General features: G+C 37.3%; 1 protein-coding gene across 2 annotated transcripts in view; it reads left to right on the forward strand.

The window, feature by feature from the left end:
- Window positions 1-21,321, forward strand: part of ATG10 (autophagy related 10) — a 302,871-nt gene that overhangs the window by 150,049 nt on the left and 131,501 nt on the right. For both annotated transcript variants that reach the window (XM_082378458.1, XM_082378457.1), the window contains exon 5: window positions 1,872-1,969. In XM_082378458.1, the coding sequence (XP_082234584.1) occupies window positions 1,872-1,969 (98 nt within the window). The remainder of the gene's footprint in view (window positions 1-1,871; window positions 1,970-21,321) is intronic.

The raw sequence follows: 21,321 nt of genomic DNA on the forward strand, positions 1-21,321 counted from the left end.
CCAAGATGAAGATACTTATTGAAAATGTATCAAAATATTCTATTGCTATTTATTGAAAATAAAGGTTGAGAAAAGTTCAACTTTTCAGGTCAAACATGAGAAATGCCCTGCTTATGGTATTAGTATATTACTGTATCAAACACAATGTGCAAGGTGTAGCAACATGAGAAAATTCTAAGAAATAATGGTCTATAAATGAACCTTTTAGCTTTAAGTTATGAGAATTACTGGAATGGTGCAATGGGGGCTAGGAGGAGATACCTAATATATATTGAACTCTTGTTATGTGCGTGACACAGTCCTGGTGTGTTCACTGATGTAAACTGTTCACAAGAGCAGGATTTTTTTTTTTTTTTGGCTGCGTCGGGTCTCTCTTAGTTGCGGCACGCGGGCATAGTTGCCCCGTGGCATGTGGGATCTTAGTTCCCCGACCAGGGATTGAACCCGCATCCCCTGCATTGGAAGGCGAATTCTTAACCCCTGGACCACCAGGGGAGTCCCAGGAACACGATTTGAAAAGGATTATTATCCTCATTTTTTCAGGTAAAGTTAAAAGCAAAATAGTAAATCAACTATATTTCAATTAAAAAAAAAAGAAGCAAAATAACTTGCAGTCACATACAGAGTAAGTGCCAATACTAGGATTCAAACTCAGCCCGGACTTCAAATTTCGTGCTCTTCTCCTACACCCCACATCTTTACTTGTACTCCGTAAGTCTGAATGCAATACCTTTTGGTTTGGGGGGCTTTTGAGTAGATTATTTCCCCAAGTTTTGTTGTACCTGATGACCAAATACTTCTTTGGATCTAATATGCTGATGAGTCTTCTTTAAATGATATTGTCTACTTGCCTAAAGAAAAGGGCACACCCATAGGTCTTGAGGACTTGGTTAGCTCTAAATGGGCCAAGTAGCACTAAATTCTAATGTTAAGACCACCTTCTTTTCAGCAGTGTGTGATTTTAAAGTCCTTAGGTAATTCCCTCTTTCTGCTTTCTTTTCTGAACCTAGATGTCTATTTCTCCACTTTACTTACCTTGTGTCATAGTATTCTTCGTAAAATGCATTATTTGGGTGATTACGAATATAGGCGAATAATTGAAGTTGCTTAAACAAAGAAAAGGAGGTTTATTGTTCACTAAAGCTCTTACTGATCTCTTCATGCCAAGCCCTCCTCAAGTCCCTCCACCCCTAAGATCTCTTCTCCATCTGCCACAAACAGTGGGTGTTAATGTCTCCCTCCTCTGGACTCTCGAGAACTGCAGCTTTCCTCTGGCAGTGACCATTCTACCTAGGATTTTAGTATCAATATTTACTGATATACTTGTCATAATTTCCCTAGTAGGGAAATACTCCTTACTAGGAGAAACTGTGTGCTTTCCTCCTCTCTATTCCCCATGATACCCAACAGAGTGATTTGAACATTACAGATATTCAGCCAACAAAAGGGTGAAAGAAGCATATGTATGGTCTCTGATTTAAGGATTAGAGGAAGTATTAAGACTTCAGAGGTATCTATAGTACACCCTTGTGAATATGTGAGTCTACCTGGTCCTTTGCCGATGCTTCTGTTTATCAGTTCTCTCTAAAACACATTTATATCTTATTTATTTTGTAAAAATTCCTTGAGGCAATAAATGAGCAGATAATTTAACTTCTAGATGGTTACAAAGGGGACAAGTTTGAATGTTTACATTTCCCTCAGGAAGAAAATAGTAATTCATACAGCACTCTTTTGATATATAAATAGTGTGTGTACTAGTAAAGATTTTTTTAAAATCATAATATTCTTTCAGTAGTTTTAGATAGACATCAAGCATCATTGTGTCAAATGGATTACTAACTGGCAGTCTTTACCATGCGCTTTCACAGATGGAAGCCCTTTAGCTCTGAAGGACATATGGGAAGGAGTTCATGAGTGTTATAAGACTCGGCTGCTGCATGGACCGTGGGACACTATTACCCAACAGGTTAGAGAGTATTTTCATTGTATTATATGTGTTTCTTTCCCTCTGCTCGTCTTTTCTTCTAGTTCTCTCTCCTACTTTTTTTTCCTGTTTCACTCCTCTACTTCCTTACAGATTTCAGTTCAAAGACAGTTTCCTTTAATACATCTTCCCAGATCCAGGCTTGGTTTAGCCTATCTGTTATAAGCCCTCATAGCACCCTGTAATTTTCCTTCATAGTGCATCTTACAGGTTTAAATTATCTATTTGGATTTTTTGAAAAAAATTTAATGTCTGTCTTTGCCATTATACTGTGTGCTCCCATGTGGGCAGACCCTGTTTTTTTTCCCTCTTCACTGTATACCCAGCACCAGCACAGTATTTATCATACAGTAGGTGTTCAATAAAAATGTATTAAGTAAATGAGAATAGAAACAAAGTTGGCATATACACCAAGAAATAGATGATTTAGCTTGTGTCACCTATAATGCTTCAGAGTTCTACTAATAGGTGCATTTGCAAAAAAAAATTAACTTTTGATTAATAATAAGTTTGCAGTAGTGATCTGAAAAAGTTGAGAAAATAGATCTACAAAAGTAGATATAAAAAATAGATTTGCAAAAGTAGAGAAAAATAGATTTGTCAATCATATAAGTCATTATTACTGCCCTGCTAAAATCAGTAATTATTTTAGAAATTTAAAAATACTCATCACCTTTCAACCAATCATGTTCTCTTTAAAAATAACTTTTACTTATATCAAAAATCTTATTTTTTCCCAGCCTCTGTTAAGCTTAATCAAAGCTTGCTTTAAAAATGACTTTATCAGCCATTAGAATTTTTATGCCCTCTTACGTGTTTGATCACAATAATGACAGTTTACCTCCCAATCAACTTCAGAATCCTTAGCATCTCATAAGTAGTTCTTTGGCAATGACTGCAAATGACCATTTTCTAGGTTTTAATTGAGGACAAAACTAGTTTTTAAGTATATGAATCACACTGCCCCTCAAATTAATCCTTTTCTTTCTCTTCCTACTGTCACCTTCCTAGTTCAAGCCCTGTTGCCTCATCTGGAACAATTAGTAAAACCTCCTACTTTGGTCTTCTGCTCCTTTCCTCCCTGCTCCTTCCCTCTAGTCAATTTTTCCTAACCATGCTGCTCTTATCTTACCCATGTGCAAACCTGCAATAGCTGTCCAAGGGGCTATGCTATGTGGTCTAAATGCCTTGCTGGGGTTCCAGTGGCTGCCGTTCCCTGGGTCCCACCAGCCCTTTCAAGCTTTTCTCCTACGCCTCCACGCTACACAGTTTCAGCTCCTGCCAAGCATGGCTGTTCACTTCCCCAAACCCATTTTGTGCAGTTTGTTCTTGGAATTCTTTCCAGGTTTCATGCTTTCCCTGTTGCCTTTGTTCTATCTTTATATATCCCCCTTTTTCTTTCATATGTTCCTTTCTCGGAAACCACTTCAGCTTACAAAAACGGCCCCCTCTGAAATGCCATTTCTGTAGACCAGTAATCAGTGGTTGCTCTGAAGAAGGATAATATAATGAGATATATAAGCAAATCCATCATAAAGATTTTTGGCAAGAGCATTTTATTTTATGCAAAGTGTTTTAGATTAACCTTTAAGTATGTCAAGGTAAGTGCTAAGCGTTTCAACTTCCAGTGTCTTGTAAGTGACCACAAACTGTCCAAAAATGTAGAGTCAGAATCCACAGGACCCAGAAAATGTTTGGTTGTGAGAGTCAAGGAAGACGGCAAAGGATAGAGGAAGGGAGCATCCAAAAATATATATGTATTTAACTTCAGGGCCTTTTTTCTCTGCTCCTTCTCAATCAAGTTTTACATTGTGCACCTGAGCCCGAATCTTATTTTTTTCTTTTTTCTGTCACTAGCATCCCTATTATTAATCTCCTCAGTGCAAACCTATAGCACAATTCCAGGTGGTCTATGTCATTTGTGTTTTAATTCCACATGTCTCCGTTCTGGCATGTGACATATGAATAAGATTTTGAAGTCAACCGTATTTTCTTAGTTACCTAATATGATGTTGCCAATAGATTTCATTCCATTGATGGAATTCCTAAGTTGCTAAACAAACTACATGAACCAATCTGTATGTTGATAGTTTTTAATGAAATTGACTAGTATCTTTTAGTTTCCAGGCATTTAAGCATCATACAGACAGCCTGTTAGCAGACCATCTTTTTCCTACTTGTCAAAGTATGGTAGTAATGATCAAATCCTATCACAATAAGCATTACTATCTCAATACCAAGTATGATGCCCACTTATTGGGAGGGATATTTGATATAACCAAACTACAGCATAACTATAACATTTAGATGTTCCTTTGGGATTTGTCTTATTGGGATTGATCTTGTGGACAGGTATCCCCACTTGTGATAACACACTTTGTTTAAGCTTTAGAATTGCTCATCACAGTGTATGTCCAGGCATTGAAGACCTAGCAAGGGAAACTCATTTGTTGTCATTGTACTAACTTGGTATTTGAAAGTCATTATGAATATTTACTTTGGAGGTCTTGGCTTTTTTTTTTTTTTTTTTTTTTTGGAGGTCTTAGCTTTTAATCCCAGTTTAGTTAATGGGTTGCTATTTATGTGCTGTTCTTTGCTTGAGATCTTTGAGAGAGTGTGTCCTCAATTTTGTAAGGCTCCATGTGAAGAAAAAATAGGGTGTCCTCAGTGCTGTGAAGGGGAGGGTGTGATACAGCACTGGGGAAGAATGAGCTGATAGAATATTGGTGGCACCAAATAGTAGACACCATTTTGCAGGATTATACTAAAGAACCATTAGGTTGCAGACTGAACATGATAATAATATCCTGTCCTCCAAAGTGGCTTAAAAACAAAAGTAGCCTTTGCATAATATAACATGCATTTCACTTCATTTTCAGGCTTGACTGTGCTCATGTAGTTTATTGCTCTTCATCTTTAGTAATCACACTTCTGTTCTCTCAGCATTTGTCTTGATGATAAGGACCTATTCATGTCAGATATGAACTCTCTCTTTTGAAGACAAGCCACTCATGAATCTCATACATTTGATTATGGTGATTACTTACCTGCTTTTGTCCAACATTACGGACTACCTATTATCTCAACCCTGCAGCCTAATAAAGAACTTCCAGAAGAAGAAAGTGAACAGATGCCTAGATTGGATCTGCCTAAATTTGGTACAGTGACTGTTACAATAATAATCACTGGAAGGTGTGGGCTCTATGTTTTAGGTAAAGAACTCCTGTAATCTTGGCATGAGCTAAAATTAGATGATAAGAAATCATACTTTCAATTTTACTCAAAGATATGTGTAAATACACATATCTTCAGATAAGTGTATCAGATAAGTAATTTTTTCTTACCGTCTCCTTTTTTTAACTTTATATGGAAAAATACAAACATAATACAAAAATAGAGGTAATAGTATAGTACACTTGCAAACTAATGACCAATCTTATTATTTTGGTATCTCACCCAATCTGGAATTTTTTGGTAGCAAATGCTAGACATCATATTATCTCATCCATTCTCATCCATGAGTATTTAAGTATGTATCTTTAAAAGATAAGGGCTCAATATCAAAAAAACAAACGTAATCAAAAAAATGGGTGGAAGACCTAAATAGACATTTCTCCAAAGAAGACTTACAGATGGCCAACATGAAAAGATGCTCAACATCACTAATTATTAGAGAAATGCAAATCGAAACTACAATGAGGTATCACCTCACACTGGTCATAATGGCCATCAGCAAAAAATCTACAAACAATAAATGCTGGAGAGGGTGTGGAGAAAAGGGAACTCTCTTGCACTGTTGGTGGGAATGTGAATTGATACAGCCACTATGGAGAACAGTATGGGGGATCCTTAAAAAACTAAAAACAGAACTACCATATGACCCAGCAATGCCACTACTGGGCATATACCCTGAGAAAACCATAATTCAAAATTACACATGTACCCCAGTGTTCATTACAGCACTATTTACAATAGCCAGGACATGGAAGCAACCTAAATGTCCAATGACAGGTGAATGGATAAAGAAGATGTGGTACATATATACAATGGAATATTACTCAGCCATAAAAAGGACTGAAATTGGGTCATTTGTAGAGATGTGGATGGACCTAGAGTCTGTCATACAGAGTGAAGTAAGTCAGAAAGAGAAAAACGTATAATATCGTATAATAATGCATATATGTGGAATACAGAAAAATGGTACAGATGAACCTATTTCCAGGGCAGGAATAGAGACACAGACATAGAGAATGGACATATGGACACAGAGGGGGAAGGGGATGGTGGGACAAATTGGGAGATTACGTTTGACATATATATACTTCCATGTGTAAAATAGATAGCTAGTGGGAACCTGCTGTATAGCACAGGGAGCTCAGCTCCGTGCTCTGTGATGACCTAGATGGGTGGCACTAGGGGTGGGGTGGTTGGGAGGGAGGTCCAAGAGGAAGGGGATATATGTATACATATAGCTGATTCACTTCGTTGTACAGCAGAAACTAACACAATATTATAAAGCAATTATACTCCATTAAAAAAATAAAAGTGATTAAAAGATAAGGGCTCTACAGAGATGTTTATAGCAGCCTTATTCGTAATAGCCCAAATGGAAACAACTCTGAAGTCCTTTAGGAGGTGCATGGTTAAACAAACGGTGGTACATCCTTAGCACGATACTACTCAGCAATACAAAGGAACCAACTATTGATATGCGTAACAACCCGGATGAATCTCCAGAGAATTATTGAGTGCAAAAAGTCTATCCCCAACGTTTGCCTAGTATATGATTCCATTTAGCTATCATTTTTGAAATGAGAAGATTATAGATTGGAGAATAGATTGCAGTTTTCACAGGTTATGAGTAGGAGGAAAGTGGGTGTGGTTATAAAAGTCAACAAGGGAACCTTGTGGCAGTGGAAATGTTCTGTATCTGACTGTATCAATGTCAGTGTCTTGGTTGTGATAATATACTATAGTTTTGCAAGATGTTACCATTGGGGGAACTGAGTGAAGGGTATGAGTGATCTCTTTGTATCATTTGTTACAGCTGTATGTGAATCCACATTTATCTCAAAAAAGTTTATTTAAAAAAGGTAAGGATTCTTAAAAAACATAACCACAATTCTGTTATCACAACTAAAGTGGTTAATAATTTCTTAATATCATTAAATAAGCAAATGTTTGAATTTCCCCAATTGTTTCCTCTTCCCTCCCTTCCTTCCTCCCTCCCTCCCTCCCCTCCTCACCCTCCCTCCCCTCCCCTCCCGTCTCCCTCCCTCCCTCCTTCCTTCCTTCCTTCTTTCTTCTTTCCTCTCTCCCTTCCTCCCTCCCTTCCTTCCTCTTCTTTTTTTAAATAGTTTCTTTGAATCAGGATCCAAATAAGGCTTATACATTAAAATGGTTAACATCTCAAGACTTTTGAAACTAAAATTCTCATTCCTTCCTTTTTTTTTTCTTGTAGGTTTTGTTAAAGAAAAAAGGTTGTTTGTCCTGTAGTATTTGCAGTCTGGATTTTTTTTTTTTTTTTTGATTGTGTCTCTGTGGTGTGTTTACTATGTTCTTCACTATTTTTTATATACACTCCTAGTTAGATCTGGAAGCTTGATCAGATTCAGGTTTAGTATTTTAGGGCAAGAATACTTCATCGGTGATACTGGGTACTTTTATAAGGAGGCACATAGTGTTTGGTTTTTGCTCTTTTTTGTGATGTTAGCAGCCATTGATGATTATTGCCTAGACCCATTAATTCATTAGAGGGGTTGCAAAATGGTAATGTTCTAATTCTATCATTCATTATTTATTAGCTGGACTACTTCTATAATGACAGAGTTTCCCTCACCAGCTTAGTTACTTGAGGTGTGCTTTGTATAGAAAAGGCCGGATAAATGCTTGATTCTCTCTCTTTATGTTCTAGCTTTCAAGATAATGAGTTGGTTCTCTAGCATCCTCCAAAGGTGACCAAGAAAGTTTTTTTTATGAAGTCATGGATATAAATGTTTTATGTATTTCAATTCATTGTAGTGATTACCTTTATTGATGCTTGGTTTGTCTCATCTTTGGCCAGTGTAAATCTCTCTCTTTTTTTTTTTTTTTTTTTGGGCTACGCTGTGTGGCTCGCAGAGTCTTAGTTCCCCGACCAGGGATCGAACCCAGGTCCACAGCAGTGAAAGTGCTGAGTCCTAACCACTGGACTGCCAGGGAATTTCCATGGCCAGTGTAAGTCTCTAAGTTGACTCCTGAGTTATTTTGATACAACCCAAGTAGCTTTGATGGCTTCTTGCTTTTTGATACGACGAGTTGATGCCCAGACTTGGGCGTTCTCCAAGGAGGCTTGCCCCCTTCCAGAGTCCTTATCTAGGTGCTGCACCAGACAGAGTGTATTTAACTTTGGGCACTACCACTTACTAGCTGTATGACCTTGGGCAAATTACAAAAACTCTCCGTGTCTTATTTTTCCATTAAAATTAATGGCAGCATCTACATAGAGTTGGTGGGAAGAGTAAGAGAGAGGGTTGTATACAAAACTCAACCTGTGTCATCTCCTTTCAAATATATTCTTTCTAACACCTGAACTGTGTGCTTTAGATTTGGAAAACTAAGACTTTTGAGGTACTTTGTTTTCTGATTTTGCATGTCTGGGGAAGGCTGTCCAAGTACAGGTAAATGAATGGGTTTGGGTGGATAGAAGTGGAAAGAAACTCAATGATTATTTTTCCATGTGATCCCACACAAGTACTGTGAGAGAACTGGATTAGGAGGAGCCTTGAATACACATTCTGCATGCCCCAAATACCACTAATTTCATTTTGAAGATTTTAGCATGTCTAAAACATGCAAAGGTATGATAATTAATTTCAGTGAGTTTTCATATTTCCATGATAAATCTCTCAGGGTAAAAAACCAAAACACACACACACACACACACACACACACACAAACACACACACACACAACAAATATCTAAAACTCCTTAGGTACCCTTTGGTAGATAGATTGCTTTTGACTCTCAGTGATGCAGGAAGTCACTGGTTAAGGATTCTTAAATAATGAAGCTTGATATGTTGCCTGGTGATTTATAATGATGGCTGATAAACTGATGATTTAATTGTGCTTCCTCTAGTAATAATCTTAAGTGCTCAAGTGAAGTTCCAGTGATTGGCTTTTTTCTGAGCTCAGTCTCCCTAGTGTCTCTAGGCATCTCTTTTACACAACATCCGATAACTGACTTTTAACTGTTCCTATTTTAAATAATACAAATCAATTAAAACACCCAGCTGTTTAACAGAACTTCTCAGTGTTGGTATAGGTCTCGGTGGGTATTTCCTGATGGCTCATAATGACATCAATTTAGTGCACCTGGTACGATCAGTGTGAACTGGAAGTGGCTTAATTCTTAAATGACAAGAAAATTAAGAAGCCTTTATGGATTGCTGCTGCTGCTTCAGAATCACTGCCAGCTCCACTGCTGGCTCTTTCACAGTAGAGTTTTATTTAAATGGGACTGCAGACATCATGTGATTGTTTTCTCTGTAATTTGCTACTAATTTGTTGATTCTGAGTTTCTAGGTATTTATTCTGGACATTAATTCGTCACCTTAGCGGGTAGGTTTATAATCCTGTAGTAATTATATCTATCTTGCAGACTTTTTGTAGAAACCCTCCAATGTTTTAACAGTACTCAGTAATTCTACCACACTTCCCTGTTTTAGGGGAGTGAATGCTTCGTTGTGTGTCACTTTGTTTGGTATCCTGGGGTAATGATGACAGTGCTATTTTCCTTTGTTGGTAATTATTTTTAGATTGTCGATCTGCACATGCGTTGTGACTTTTAATGTTTACTGAATGTTGATGCTGTGGATTCCATACATCGTCAGAGTACTTCACTCTCTATATTCATTTCTTTTTAATCAATTCAGAAATATCCTCTGTCACTCACAATCTATTGTGCTTTTCTTGTTTGGGGGTAAAAAAACACATTTTTGTAAGTTTTATTTGTTCCTCAGACTTGCCTTACATTAAAAGGTACATGAAAGTTCTTTCTCATTATCTTTGACTAAATAATTAATTTTTCTCAAAATTTTTTTGACTTTACACCCTGGAGTGTTTTAGAAAATCTTAACTTCATACTAAATGCTATTTAGGCATTGATATAATATTACTTTCTCATCCAGCTTTTGATTACTAAGTTAATTTCTAAAATGTTTTGTTTTATTCCATTTCAATGAGAGTTCAAGATACATAGTTAAACAAGGAATGTATTTCTTATAATAGCCAGCTTATTCATTTATATTTGGGTCTTATTTCTTTAAATTGAAATTTATTTCAGTAGACAATAAAAACAAGAGACTGGTTAGTTAATGTTTTTTGTTATATGTATATCTGGTTGAGCAGAATATTGCTTAGCTTTTTACCATCAAAGTTGCACTTTTGACTCAGCGTATGAATTGAATTTATATGAGGGCTTTCTTTAAAGAATTTTCCAGCATTTCATTGATCCTTAGAACTTTTATTCCTAAAAAAGGAGCAGCTTAAGAAATAGAGACATAGATGTAGAGAACAAACGTATGGACACCAAGGAGGGAAAGCAGGGAAGGGGGTTGGTGGTGGTGGGATGAATTGGGAAATTGGGATTGACATATATACACTAATATGTATAAAATAGATAACTAAGAATAAAAAAAGGAAGCAGCTTATAAATGTGAAAATAAAATACCATTTAAAATATTTAATAATTAATTTTAATATTACTCATCTTACATTTCATTTTGATAATTACCTACCATCAATTTTTAATTTTTAATAAACATCTTAGTTCCAAAACTTCAAGTTTGAGGAATATTTATATTCTCATTTCTAGTTTTTGAGAAAGAGGTTATTGATGGGTGGGCTGTAAAGCAGCAGCTAGAAGCAGGTAGACAAGCCTGGGGGAGTGGAAAGGCAGGCACAGGACCCAGAGGGGATGGAAGATGGACTCTGCAGACAGGCTTATCCAGATATCTGTAAGGGTATAAGCGTCCTAAGAAAGATGCTATTTGTTTTATCTTATTTTTGGCACAGTGGTTGCTGCACATTCATATTCTGTAATACAATATTCCACCTTTAAAGAAAATTCTACTTCCTACCCCTTTTGCCTTTTCTTTTCACCTGTTCTTTTCCTGGTTCTTTTCCATGTCAGCTGTTAAATTCCCCATATTACATTTGCAGTCTATATTTCAAAGTTTAAAATTTGGCAAATAAATAGAGATACTACCAAAGTATATAAAGCGTGTTTGCAAGTCATTACAATTATTTTATTGCATGCTGATGTTATTTTTTCAGTACATTAACTCATTTCTACTTCCCTCTATCCAATCTGAATTTCAAAAATATTTAAAGTCGTGTATATACATACACTCAAATGTAAGATTAATGCATATACTCTAAAGATCAAAGCAAGTGAGTAAGAACTAAGTGATAGAGGGGAAAAGACAGTTTTACAGAAAACCTAGACTAAGGGACATATCTGAGCTTTCTAGAACAAAATAGGGAAATAACAAAAAAGGGAAAGCCAATTAAATATGTTGCTTTCCTTCTGTTATGAAATGAAAGTTTATCAAGAGAGACAAACCTTTTTCTTATATTACATTTTAGGAAGATAATTTTAACAAATATAAAAATATAATCTCCTTTATAGATACTACTTAAGCCACCTTTAGAAGATGGAGAGGGAGTGATGTTCAGTTGTAATTGTGTGGGAGAGTTATAGTAATGTTCTCCGTGTGTGTAGATTTACACTGTAAAGGTCCTTATTAGCAGCTTGCCATTCAAATTCAGCCTGTAGATGTATTTTGAGTGCTTGGAAAGTTTTTTGAATTTGAAAGCCTTTGGACTGGTTATGTGCTCTGTAGTTAATCATGGTCACTTCCCCTTCCTATCGCCTTATACCCTATTTCACTTACTTTGCCCACCTGTCTTCTAAAGGCATATCGGTTTGCCTATTCCAATATTGATACAAGATACAAAGAAAGTTTAGAGATTATGTATGATTATGAATATATGAATCTTAGTACATATCTTGGACTATTTTCAAATAAAAGTGCTATCACTTGAGCATAAAATTTTTTAATAACTTACTTTTTCTGATTAAAAAAGTAATACATATGGATCATTTTTAATAAAATACAGAATAGCATAAGGAAAAAAATAAGAATTGCTCAATCTCAAGCATTATAAATTACCACTGTTAACCTTCCAGTGTATGGCTTTCTAGAAATATTATATATATTTTTAATATAATTATATATATATAATATATATTCATACATATGTATACATTATATATAAATATACACAAACACAAATGAGATCATACTATGCGTCTGGTTTTTTGAAATTTATGTCACAGCTATCTTTTCATGCCAATATTTAAATACATCTAAATTTTCCTTCTAATAACTGCTTAGAATTCCATTCTAAAGCTATATATACCATAATTGTTTTAACCAATTTTATGTTGTGAACATTGAGTTCTTTTACAATTGTTTGTATTATAAACAGTTCCTAAGTGAACATCTTTGTACATACAATTTATGCAGTTGTCAGATTATTTCTTTGGAATAAATTCTTAGAAGTTGAATTGGTGAGTCAGTAAGCATTCACTTTTAAAGATTTTGTTAGTTATTCCCATGTCAATCTCAGAAAAGATGTACTAACTCCTCCTACCAGCAGATATTAAAGAACCCTTTCCCTAAGTGCTGGCTGACACTGGCCATAATTGTTCTCTTTAACATGTTTCAGTCTGATGTCAACCAGGCTTCTGATTGGAGACATGTATCAAACAATCGAACACCAAAGTTACTGATGAACGAAATGTAGGTTTTTCTCGCAGTTGATTGGCACATACATTTTAGACACCGAGGAAGTCGATGTATGGTCAGAATTAAAGGGTCTGCTTTGCATTCTTGCCAAGACATATAGTCTTGTTTCTGCCGTCCAGAGAAGCCTGTAGGAGTACCTGCCAGCAGGGCTGAGGCTTTTCTTTGTAAGCTTTATTAGGTTTGCACAAATGATTGAGCAGAATCCATGGAAGCACGGAAGTCCTGCTCCTTTAAGCATGGAAGTTAAGCTCTTGGATGGCAAGATTTTTGCAAGCTGGAGGTGTCAGTCATCCACCTCACCCAGATAACAAGACAGGCGTGGAATATTTGATAGTAACATTGTATCGGAGCAGGCCTGCCAGGATGAGGTTACTATTAATACACCTCCCTCCAAACAATAAAAGGGTTAGCATTTTGAATACTTTCAAAATACTATCCATTTGGGTCCTGAAGAACATCTCCTAAAACTGACAAATTTGGTTTTGGCACAGTTGTGCTTGAGCTGTTCCCCCTGGCAGTAATTGGCTGTGAGATTAATGTATTCTTTAAGTAGAACCAGGTCATCACCGTATAGACGGGTGCTTGTCTTTCTGTTTGCTGTCACAGGAAATCAAGTACTCACTTCTAAAAGCTCAATCAAATTGGAAATGAATTTAAAAGTGTGGGGCATGAATGCAACTCTATTATATAACCTTTTAAGATTAGAATTTATCTTGTCTAAAGGTTTTTCAGTCCAATAGCTAACACTTAGGGAGCATTTTCCAAGTGCCAGGTATTCTAAATATTTTACATTTATTATTTCACTTAATCTTCTGAACACCCATATTAGGTTGATTCTATTCTCCACATTTTAGAGAAGGGGAGATCAAGGCATAAGGACATCAGATAACATGCTAAAGGTCTAATGTCTATTAAGTGACAGAACCAGGATTTGAACTCATATTCATGAACTCATGAGTTTGAGAACTCCATCATTAACCACTATGCTTTAGCTCCTCCTGCAATGTTTATCTTATTCTCAAGATGTTATCATATAGATCTGATCCGTTTTTGTGTCATGGACCCCTTTGAGAATCTGATGAAAAATCCAGGACCTTTTCCTTGACACAAAATTTTGCAACCCTATTAAAGAAGAACATCCAAATCTTTGGAATTTGTAGTGGCTGTCGTGGATTAGAACTCAACATCCATTCCACCCTCCTCCTCTTGTTCCCTTCCTGTATTGCAGACATTGGAAAGTTAAAACACCATTCTCCATTTCCCTCTTTAAGAGGGGTCTGAATTTGATTTAGGTTCATCATATTGGTTGCATTCGTGCAGGATTTGGAAGGCAGAAGTGTTGGAGGCTGTACTTTGTTGGAAGCACTGTGGGTCATGAGGGTTGTCTGTGTGGCTCCAGTGTCCAGTCACTAGCTTTGGGTGTGTCAAGAGGCAGTGGATGGGGCGACCATTTTGCTGGTGTGAATTGCAGCAGGTGTAGCATGGCCCTGGAAGTGGCCGCAGTAGAGGCAAGTTTCTGATCATGGGAGTTGGGAATATGATTCTGGAATGGCAGATTCCTGATCTGAAAAGAGGCATTATGTCCTATGGTCTCCAGGTCTCCAGTTCTCCAGGGAGGCTCTGGGAATTGTTCCTGGAAAGTAATCTAGAATGTGTTTATTCAGCTCTCCCAATGAGGGCTTCAATTAGACAGAGGAGATTCCATTTTTTGCAACTGAATCTTGACTGATACAATATGATATAGCTTGACCTAAGGATAGTTTTTTCAACAGGTTGGGAGTTTGGCTCTGAATTCAGAAACATTTGGGTTCTTATTCAAGTTCTACTTATTAACAGTGTGACCAAGGACAAATTATTTGACATTTCACCTTTCTCTTTCACAAAATGGGAACTTATTTCTATAAGGGGACTATTATAAGGACTACTCCATTGGGTTGTTGTGAGAATTACCTGAGTTAATTTATGTGATGTGCCTAGCATAATGCTTGATACATAGTGGGTGCTAAGAATGTGAGCTCTTATTTATCATTAATCCTTAAATACTGTGAAAAGAAAAAGCAGTGGGCACAATTTGTGTTTTGGATAAAATACAGCACTGCAGTGGTCAATAGAATAATTGTTGAGCTTCAAGTTTCCTACAACAATATATTCACAGGCTCAAACTGATAGTTTATTGAGGAGGAAGCTGTATAGAGTACTTAGGGGTCATATTCACTTAGTTAACTAGATAAAAAGTTTGGTAGTTCTCATTCAAATAGCATTCAAAACCTTCTGGCAGCTAATCTCCTTCCTCAGGAGAGACCTTCAGCTTTAGATGGCTATTTCAACATGCTGCTTTTTATGTGATGTGGTTGGCAAATCATGGGAGGGATGTCCCAAGGCTGTTAGAGCAGAAGTCGCCCATCTGGGCCTGTGAGAATCCATCCACAGTGCTGCTCTCCAAGCCATGCCATGAGCACTTGCACTCTAGAGACTGTAGTTGTTATTGGGCTTTTGGCTAAACCTACAGCTTCCCATAGAGATAAAGAAATGTCTTAACATATCCTACAACACATCTAGAATTGATTTAAAAAAAATTGCTTTTTAAAAAGTAATGCTGGGGGCTTCCCTGGTGGCGCAGTGGTTAAGAATCTGCCGCCAATGCAGGGGACACGGGTTTGAGCCCTGGTCCAGGAAGATCCCACATGCCGCGGAGCAACTAAGCCTGTGCGCCACAACTACTGAGCCTGCGCTCTAGAGCCCGTGAGCCACAACTACTGAGCCTGCGCTCTAGAGCCTGCAAGCCACAACGACTGAAGCCCGCGTGCCTAGAGCTTGTGCTCCGCAACAAGAGAAGCCACCGCAATGAGAAGCCCGTGCACCACAACGAAGAGTAGCCCCCGCTCACAACAACTAGAGAAAGCCCGCGTGCAGCAATGAAGACCCAACGCAGCCCAAAATAAATACATAAAATAAATAGATTAAAAAAAATAGTAATGCTGGGAATAAATATTTTAAAAAATTGCTACATGTAAGAAAGTGAGGTGGATATTAAGCCTTATTTTCCAGTAGCATTAAAGGGTAAGGAAACACAATCCAGGTACAGTTTGTTCAATTATACTGAATAGCTAACAAGGCTAACTAAATTAAAAAATAAAAGAAATGTTCTTCAGTTTAAGGGCAAAATGTCTCCAGAAATTTTGCACCCTTTGTGCAGTAGAAACTGTTTCATTAAATCGCTGCAATATCCCCAACATTGCACTAGTAATTGTGGTGGAGCCAGAGGAAGTACAGGGTATTTTACCTGACTAGAAAAACTTGTGTTATATACTGAAGAGAAAAGGGTAATATACATGGACACTGTGAGATAAACCACTTCCTGGTTAAAGGAGTTAAATGGAATAGGTGTCCAAGTAGCTTCCTCTAACCAATATGCTCCTTTCTGCCAGGCTTTCTCCCCATCCCCACCCCACCCCCACCCCCAGCCTTATTCAGATAGGCTTCAACAGCCAAGAACACCCTCACATGGCAGTTCAGGCAGGTTTTGAAAACTTAGACTTCTTGATATACAGCCAGTGGGGAACTCCACGACAGGGCAGCCAGACACTCAATGCTGTAGACCTCAGAAGGTTGCTTATGTAACCCGTTTAAAAGTTCTGAAAGCCTTCCTCCTCCACTGCGATTTGAAGGTGGTCATAGAATCAAATTAATTGCAAACAGCTGTTAAAGGAGAAAATCTGTTTAATTAAGAGTCCTGTAAAATGATCACTTTGAATCCTCGGAAGTCCATCTCCTAGGTAGAAATAATCAGCAAATTGCAATTATTTTCCACATTTTATTTGAATTTCTTCAAAGGCATGTTTGACATCAGTGTCACCATCAGGAAAGGCTAAGTAATCAAAAGCACTGTTCTCTTGAATATGTGAATGATATTTCCCCTTGGACTTTAATTTAGGAGATTTAAGTTATAACTTTAACACAAGTTTGGCTGTTGTTTTCCCCATTGATCAAAGTGGCTATCCCTAGAGGTGTGGACCATATGGAAACCGGCTTCTCAAAACAGGCCCTTCTTCTACCAATGAAGCTTTAATCAAATCATTATCATTTCATACACTCCCATCTCCTAAAGTTATTGTGTCAGCTAACTTGGGTTTCATACTGGGTTCAGGGAAGTCCCATGTGTGAGTGGGGGTATCTTGGGGCTATTCTATGTGTATGTTAGGGTGTATATGAGGGTGTGAGGGGGATGAGGGGACATATTTGGAAGAGGCCAAGTAAGGTAGATGGGTCTTTGGAGCTCTGCACCTTACTTCAGGCAAAGCACCTCCACTTTCTTCTGTTTTTTAGTTCCTTGTAAGGTTTTATTTGCAAAAAGTGTTCTGCTGCTTTAAAATGTTTGAAAACGTCTGAGCTAGAGGACATATTGCCAAGATATAATTCAAAAGACTGTCAAGTTAAAGCTATACAACTAACAGTGCTTTGTTCCTTGACAAGGGGAATTTTAAACATGTCAAGTCTATCTTTTGAGAGAGTTGAATCAGGAATATATAAGTCCATATTATTTCCAGCAGGTTGCTCAGAAAAAGATCCTTTTGGTCTTAACTGAGATCATTGTGGCCAGACTTACCTTTGCATCTGCTGTAGTTATTTTTTGTGGAGCATTGAATAAAAATAGTTCTTAGAATCCACAGCCTTGGATATGACAGTTCATTCTGTCAAACTGAGGCAGATTCTAGCAACTAACGATATGGCCCAGAAGGAAGGTGATCAGGGTATTTGAACTGAGCTCTCCATCCTGGTTCTTCATAGGAGACAAACTTTTGACCCTCTGGGTATTTTCTGGAGCTCCTTTATAATCAGAAAATGTAGCCAGATAACTTTGGAAACTAAGGATCTTACGTTTCTACAGCTGCCAATAGTGTCTCCCTTGCTAACTCAACTTATCTGTACTTTAGATAAAGCTCACCAATCTGTATACACACCAGTATAGTTCAGGGAGATCATCCAGGATGCCCCTTCTTCCTTGCTTGTGTGTAGTCTGCTTTCACCCTTGTCTCATTCGTGCCTGGTTTCAAGTACTTTGTTGTGTAACCCTAGTATCGACCTTTTGTCCTATGACCTTGGTACTTGAGAGATGTCTTCCTGATGCACAAACCTCAACTCTCTCTTGTGAATATTGGCTTTGGTCTTGTTACCTGAAGAAGAATCCTCCTATCTTCTTCTGGCCCACAAACAACAAATTTGGCAGGACCTACCTAACCATCCCAAACTCTTCAGCCAAGATGGGAGGTTTTCCAAACCAGTCTAAGGACAGCGGAGGCTTTCCAGGTAATGGTTTGGAAATCTTAGGTGCCCCTTATTTTATGTCTATCTGTCTGTCTATATCTATTGATAAAATGATCCATATGCCCATATCAAGTTCACATTCAGGGGTTCAGGGGACTAACCTCAGCTGAATCGAGTGCCCTGAGCACTCTTGCCAAGGGCTGGTGTTTAGCAGGAAGTAAAATCCATTTCCTAATGTATGAATGTTCTGTCAAGGTCCTGGTTACTGCATGATGTTACATGCCCTATCCATGGAAGGAGAAGCCCTCACATATTTTGGAGTGAAAAATATGAGGAAAATTGGGAGAGAGGGTGGGACTGGGTCTGGGGAAGGTTGATTAAGGGGATTCAGCTGTTAATGTGGTATATTTCCCTCTAGGTTTTCATTTAATTCACCTGCTCAATTCTAGATTTAATTTGTAGACACTCTAAGTAATATTAGATCATATATAAGTGAGCAAAAAGAAACCAGATTTGCATTTAATAACCAATAAAGAAGGCTAGGATAAGGATGCATATTTTCTACAGGTTTTCTGTAGTTTTGATGTCAACTTTGGACTCACTCCCAAAAGCAGATTCCACAACCTGAATTCCTGGTCTAAGAGGTTATTCTTCTTTCATTTTTCAACATTCTAAGGACAGGCAGCTATTGTTTTTTTTTTTTAATTTTTATTGGAGTGTAGTTGCTTTACAATGCTGTGTTAATTTTTACTGTACAGCAAAGTGAATCAGCTATATGTATACATATATCCACTCTTTTTTGGATTTCCTTCCCATTTAGGTCACCACAGAGCACTGAGTAGAGTTCCCTGTGCTATACAGTAGGTTCTCATTAGTTATCTATTTTATACATAGTATCAATAGTGTATATATGTCAATCACAATCTCCCAATTCATCCTACCCCTCCGCCCCTTTTCCCCCATGGTATTCATAGATTTGTTCTCTACGTCTCCAGAAGGGACCAGTACTAGAATACCTTCTTGGGATTTGGGGACTTCTTGAAACTTTAATTGCTGTTTTGTTTGACTTTTCACATTGACTTTTCTGAAGACCGAACACCCTAATTTCATCAGTGGAAGTATTACTTAATGGTTTTTCTTTTTTAAAATATTTTATTATTTATTTATTCATTTAATTTATTTTTGGCTGCATCAGCTCTTAGTTGTGGCACACAGGATCTTCATTGAGGCACGCGGGATCTTTTGTTGCAGCGTGAGGGCTCTACGTCACCCCGAGCAGGCTTCTCTCTAGTTGTGGTGTGTGGGTTTTCTCTCTCTAGTTGTGGCGTGCCAGTTCCAGAGCGCATGAGCTCTGTAGTTGTGGCGTGAGGGTTCCAGAGCCCATGGGCTCAGTAGTTTGTGGCATTCAGTCAGCCTCTCTAGTTGAGGCACGTGAGCTCAGTAGTTGTGGTGCACAGGCTTAGTTGCCCCATGGCATGTGAGATCTTAGTTCCCCGACTAGGGATTGAACCCATGTCCCCCACATTGTAAGGCAGACTCTTCATCGCTGGCCCACCAGGGAAGTCCCTACTTAATGGTTAATATGATTATTTTCATTTAATGTCCTATAAGCAGCATGATATGCCTTAAATGTTTTCAGGTGCATGTGCACATTCAGCTCACACTGACATGTTATATAGCTAATTTTCCCCTAGTTTTTCCTGCACGTTTCAGTTCAAAGCAGGCAAGTTCCTCTGATCATTTATCTTAGCTGCAGAGATTCTTCAATTCTAAATGTTAATATTGATTTCTTTTTATAGGGAAATCTGGTAGAAATTTTGAAATTTAGGGTGGGATTAATGGATGACTTCTAGTATTATGAAAGAAAACAAGGAAAGTAATCTCCAAGTGAAACAAAACTTGTTTCACCGATATTAAACATTTTTTTTCTGAATATTTACTGACTTTTCTCAAAACATAAAAACTGCATTATTTCATGGTAGAATTTGTGTGCTTGTGAGAGATTGTCTCAAACTTTTCTTTTTTAATTAATAAATTTCCTACATGTTAATAACTAGAATGTGCATCATTAAGATATATTGAAAACAACATAGAATCTATAGCAAGAAAGAAGTGGATTAAAGGTTGAATCTGCCTCTTACAAGTTATATGCCTTGAGGCAAGTTACCTAAAAACCACGTTTCCTAGTATAATATAGCAACACCAACTTTCTTTTGGGTAGTATTTGTCTGATAAACTTTTCTCTGCCGTTTAATTATTCATCTTTCTCTGTTTGTTGTTCTTGATAAATAGAACATTAAAAAAATTATGTACAGTAAAATTCACTTTTTTTTTTTTTTGCTGTATAGTTCTGTGGATTTTGACAAATGTATAGAGAAGTGTAACTCTCACTACAATCAAGATGCAGAGCTGCTCCTTCACACCTGCCCCATATTCCCTAGTGCAGCCCCTTGTCCTCAATCCTTTCGCCTGCCGCCCTGACCTTTGTCCTCTGTACCTATGTTTTCCTTTTCCAGAATGTTGTATATGGATTTATACAGTATATAGTGTTTTAAGTCTGGTTTCCTTCACTTACCACAATGAATTTGAGTTCATCCATGTTGCTATATATCAATAGTTTATAACTTTTTGTTGCTGAGTAGCATTCCATTGTATAAATGTACATTTTCTTTATTCCTTTACCACTTGAAGGACCTTTGAGTTGTTTGTACTTTTCATTGATTAAAAATAACACCCCATTATAAAATTCTTTAACGTGGAAACACTGTAAAATTCATTAACATGGTTTTTGGTTGATTTAAGTTTTATTTCTCTTGGGTAAATACTTAGGACTAAGATTACTAGTCCATATGATTTTTATAAGAAAACACCAGACTGTTTTCCAAAGTGTTTGAACCACTTTGCATTTCCACCAGCAATTTCTGAGAGTTCCGGTTGCTCCACATCCTTACCAGCCCTTGGTATTGTCAATTTTTAAATTTATTTTAGCTATACCAATTAGTGTATTATAGTATCACAGTGTGGTTTTATTTTGCATTTGCTTAATGACCAATGGTGTTGAGTATCTTTAAATGTGCTTGTTTGGTGTTCCTATATTTTCTTTGGTGAAATGTCTTTTCAAATCTTTTGCCCTTTTTTTGATTGGATGCTTTATATTCTTATTGTTGGCTTTTGAGTGTTCGTTACATATTCTAGATACAAGTCCTTTACCAG

Source organism: Balaenoptera borealis (genome assembly GCF_965194805.1).
Source record: "Balaenoptera borealis genome assembly, chromosome: 2".
Lineage (NCBI taxonomy): Eukaryota > Metazoa > Chordata > Mammalia > Artiodactyla > Balaenopteridae > Balaenoptera > Balaenoptera borealis.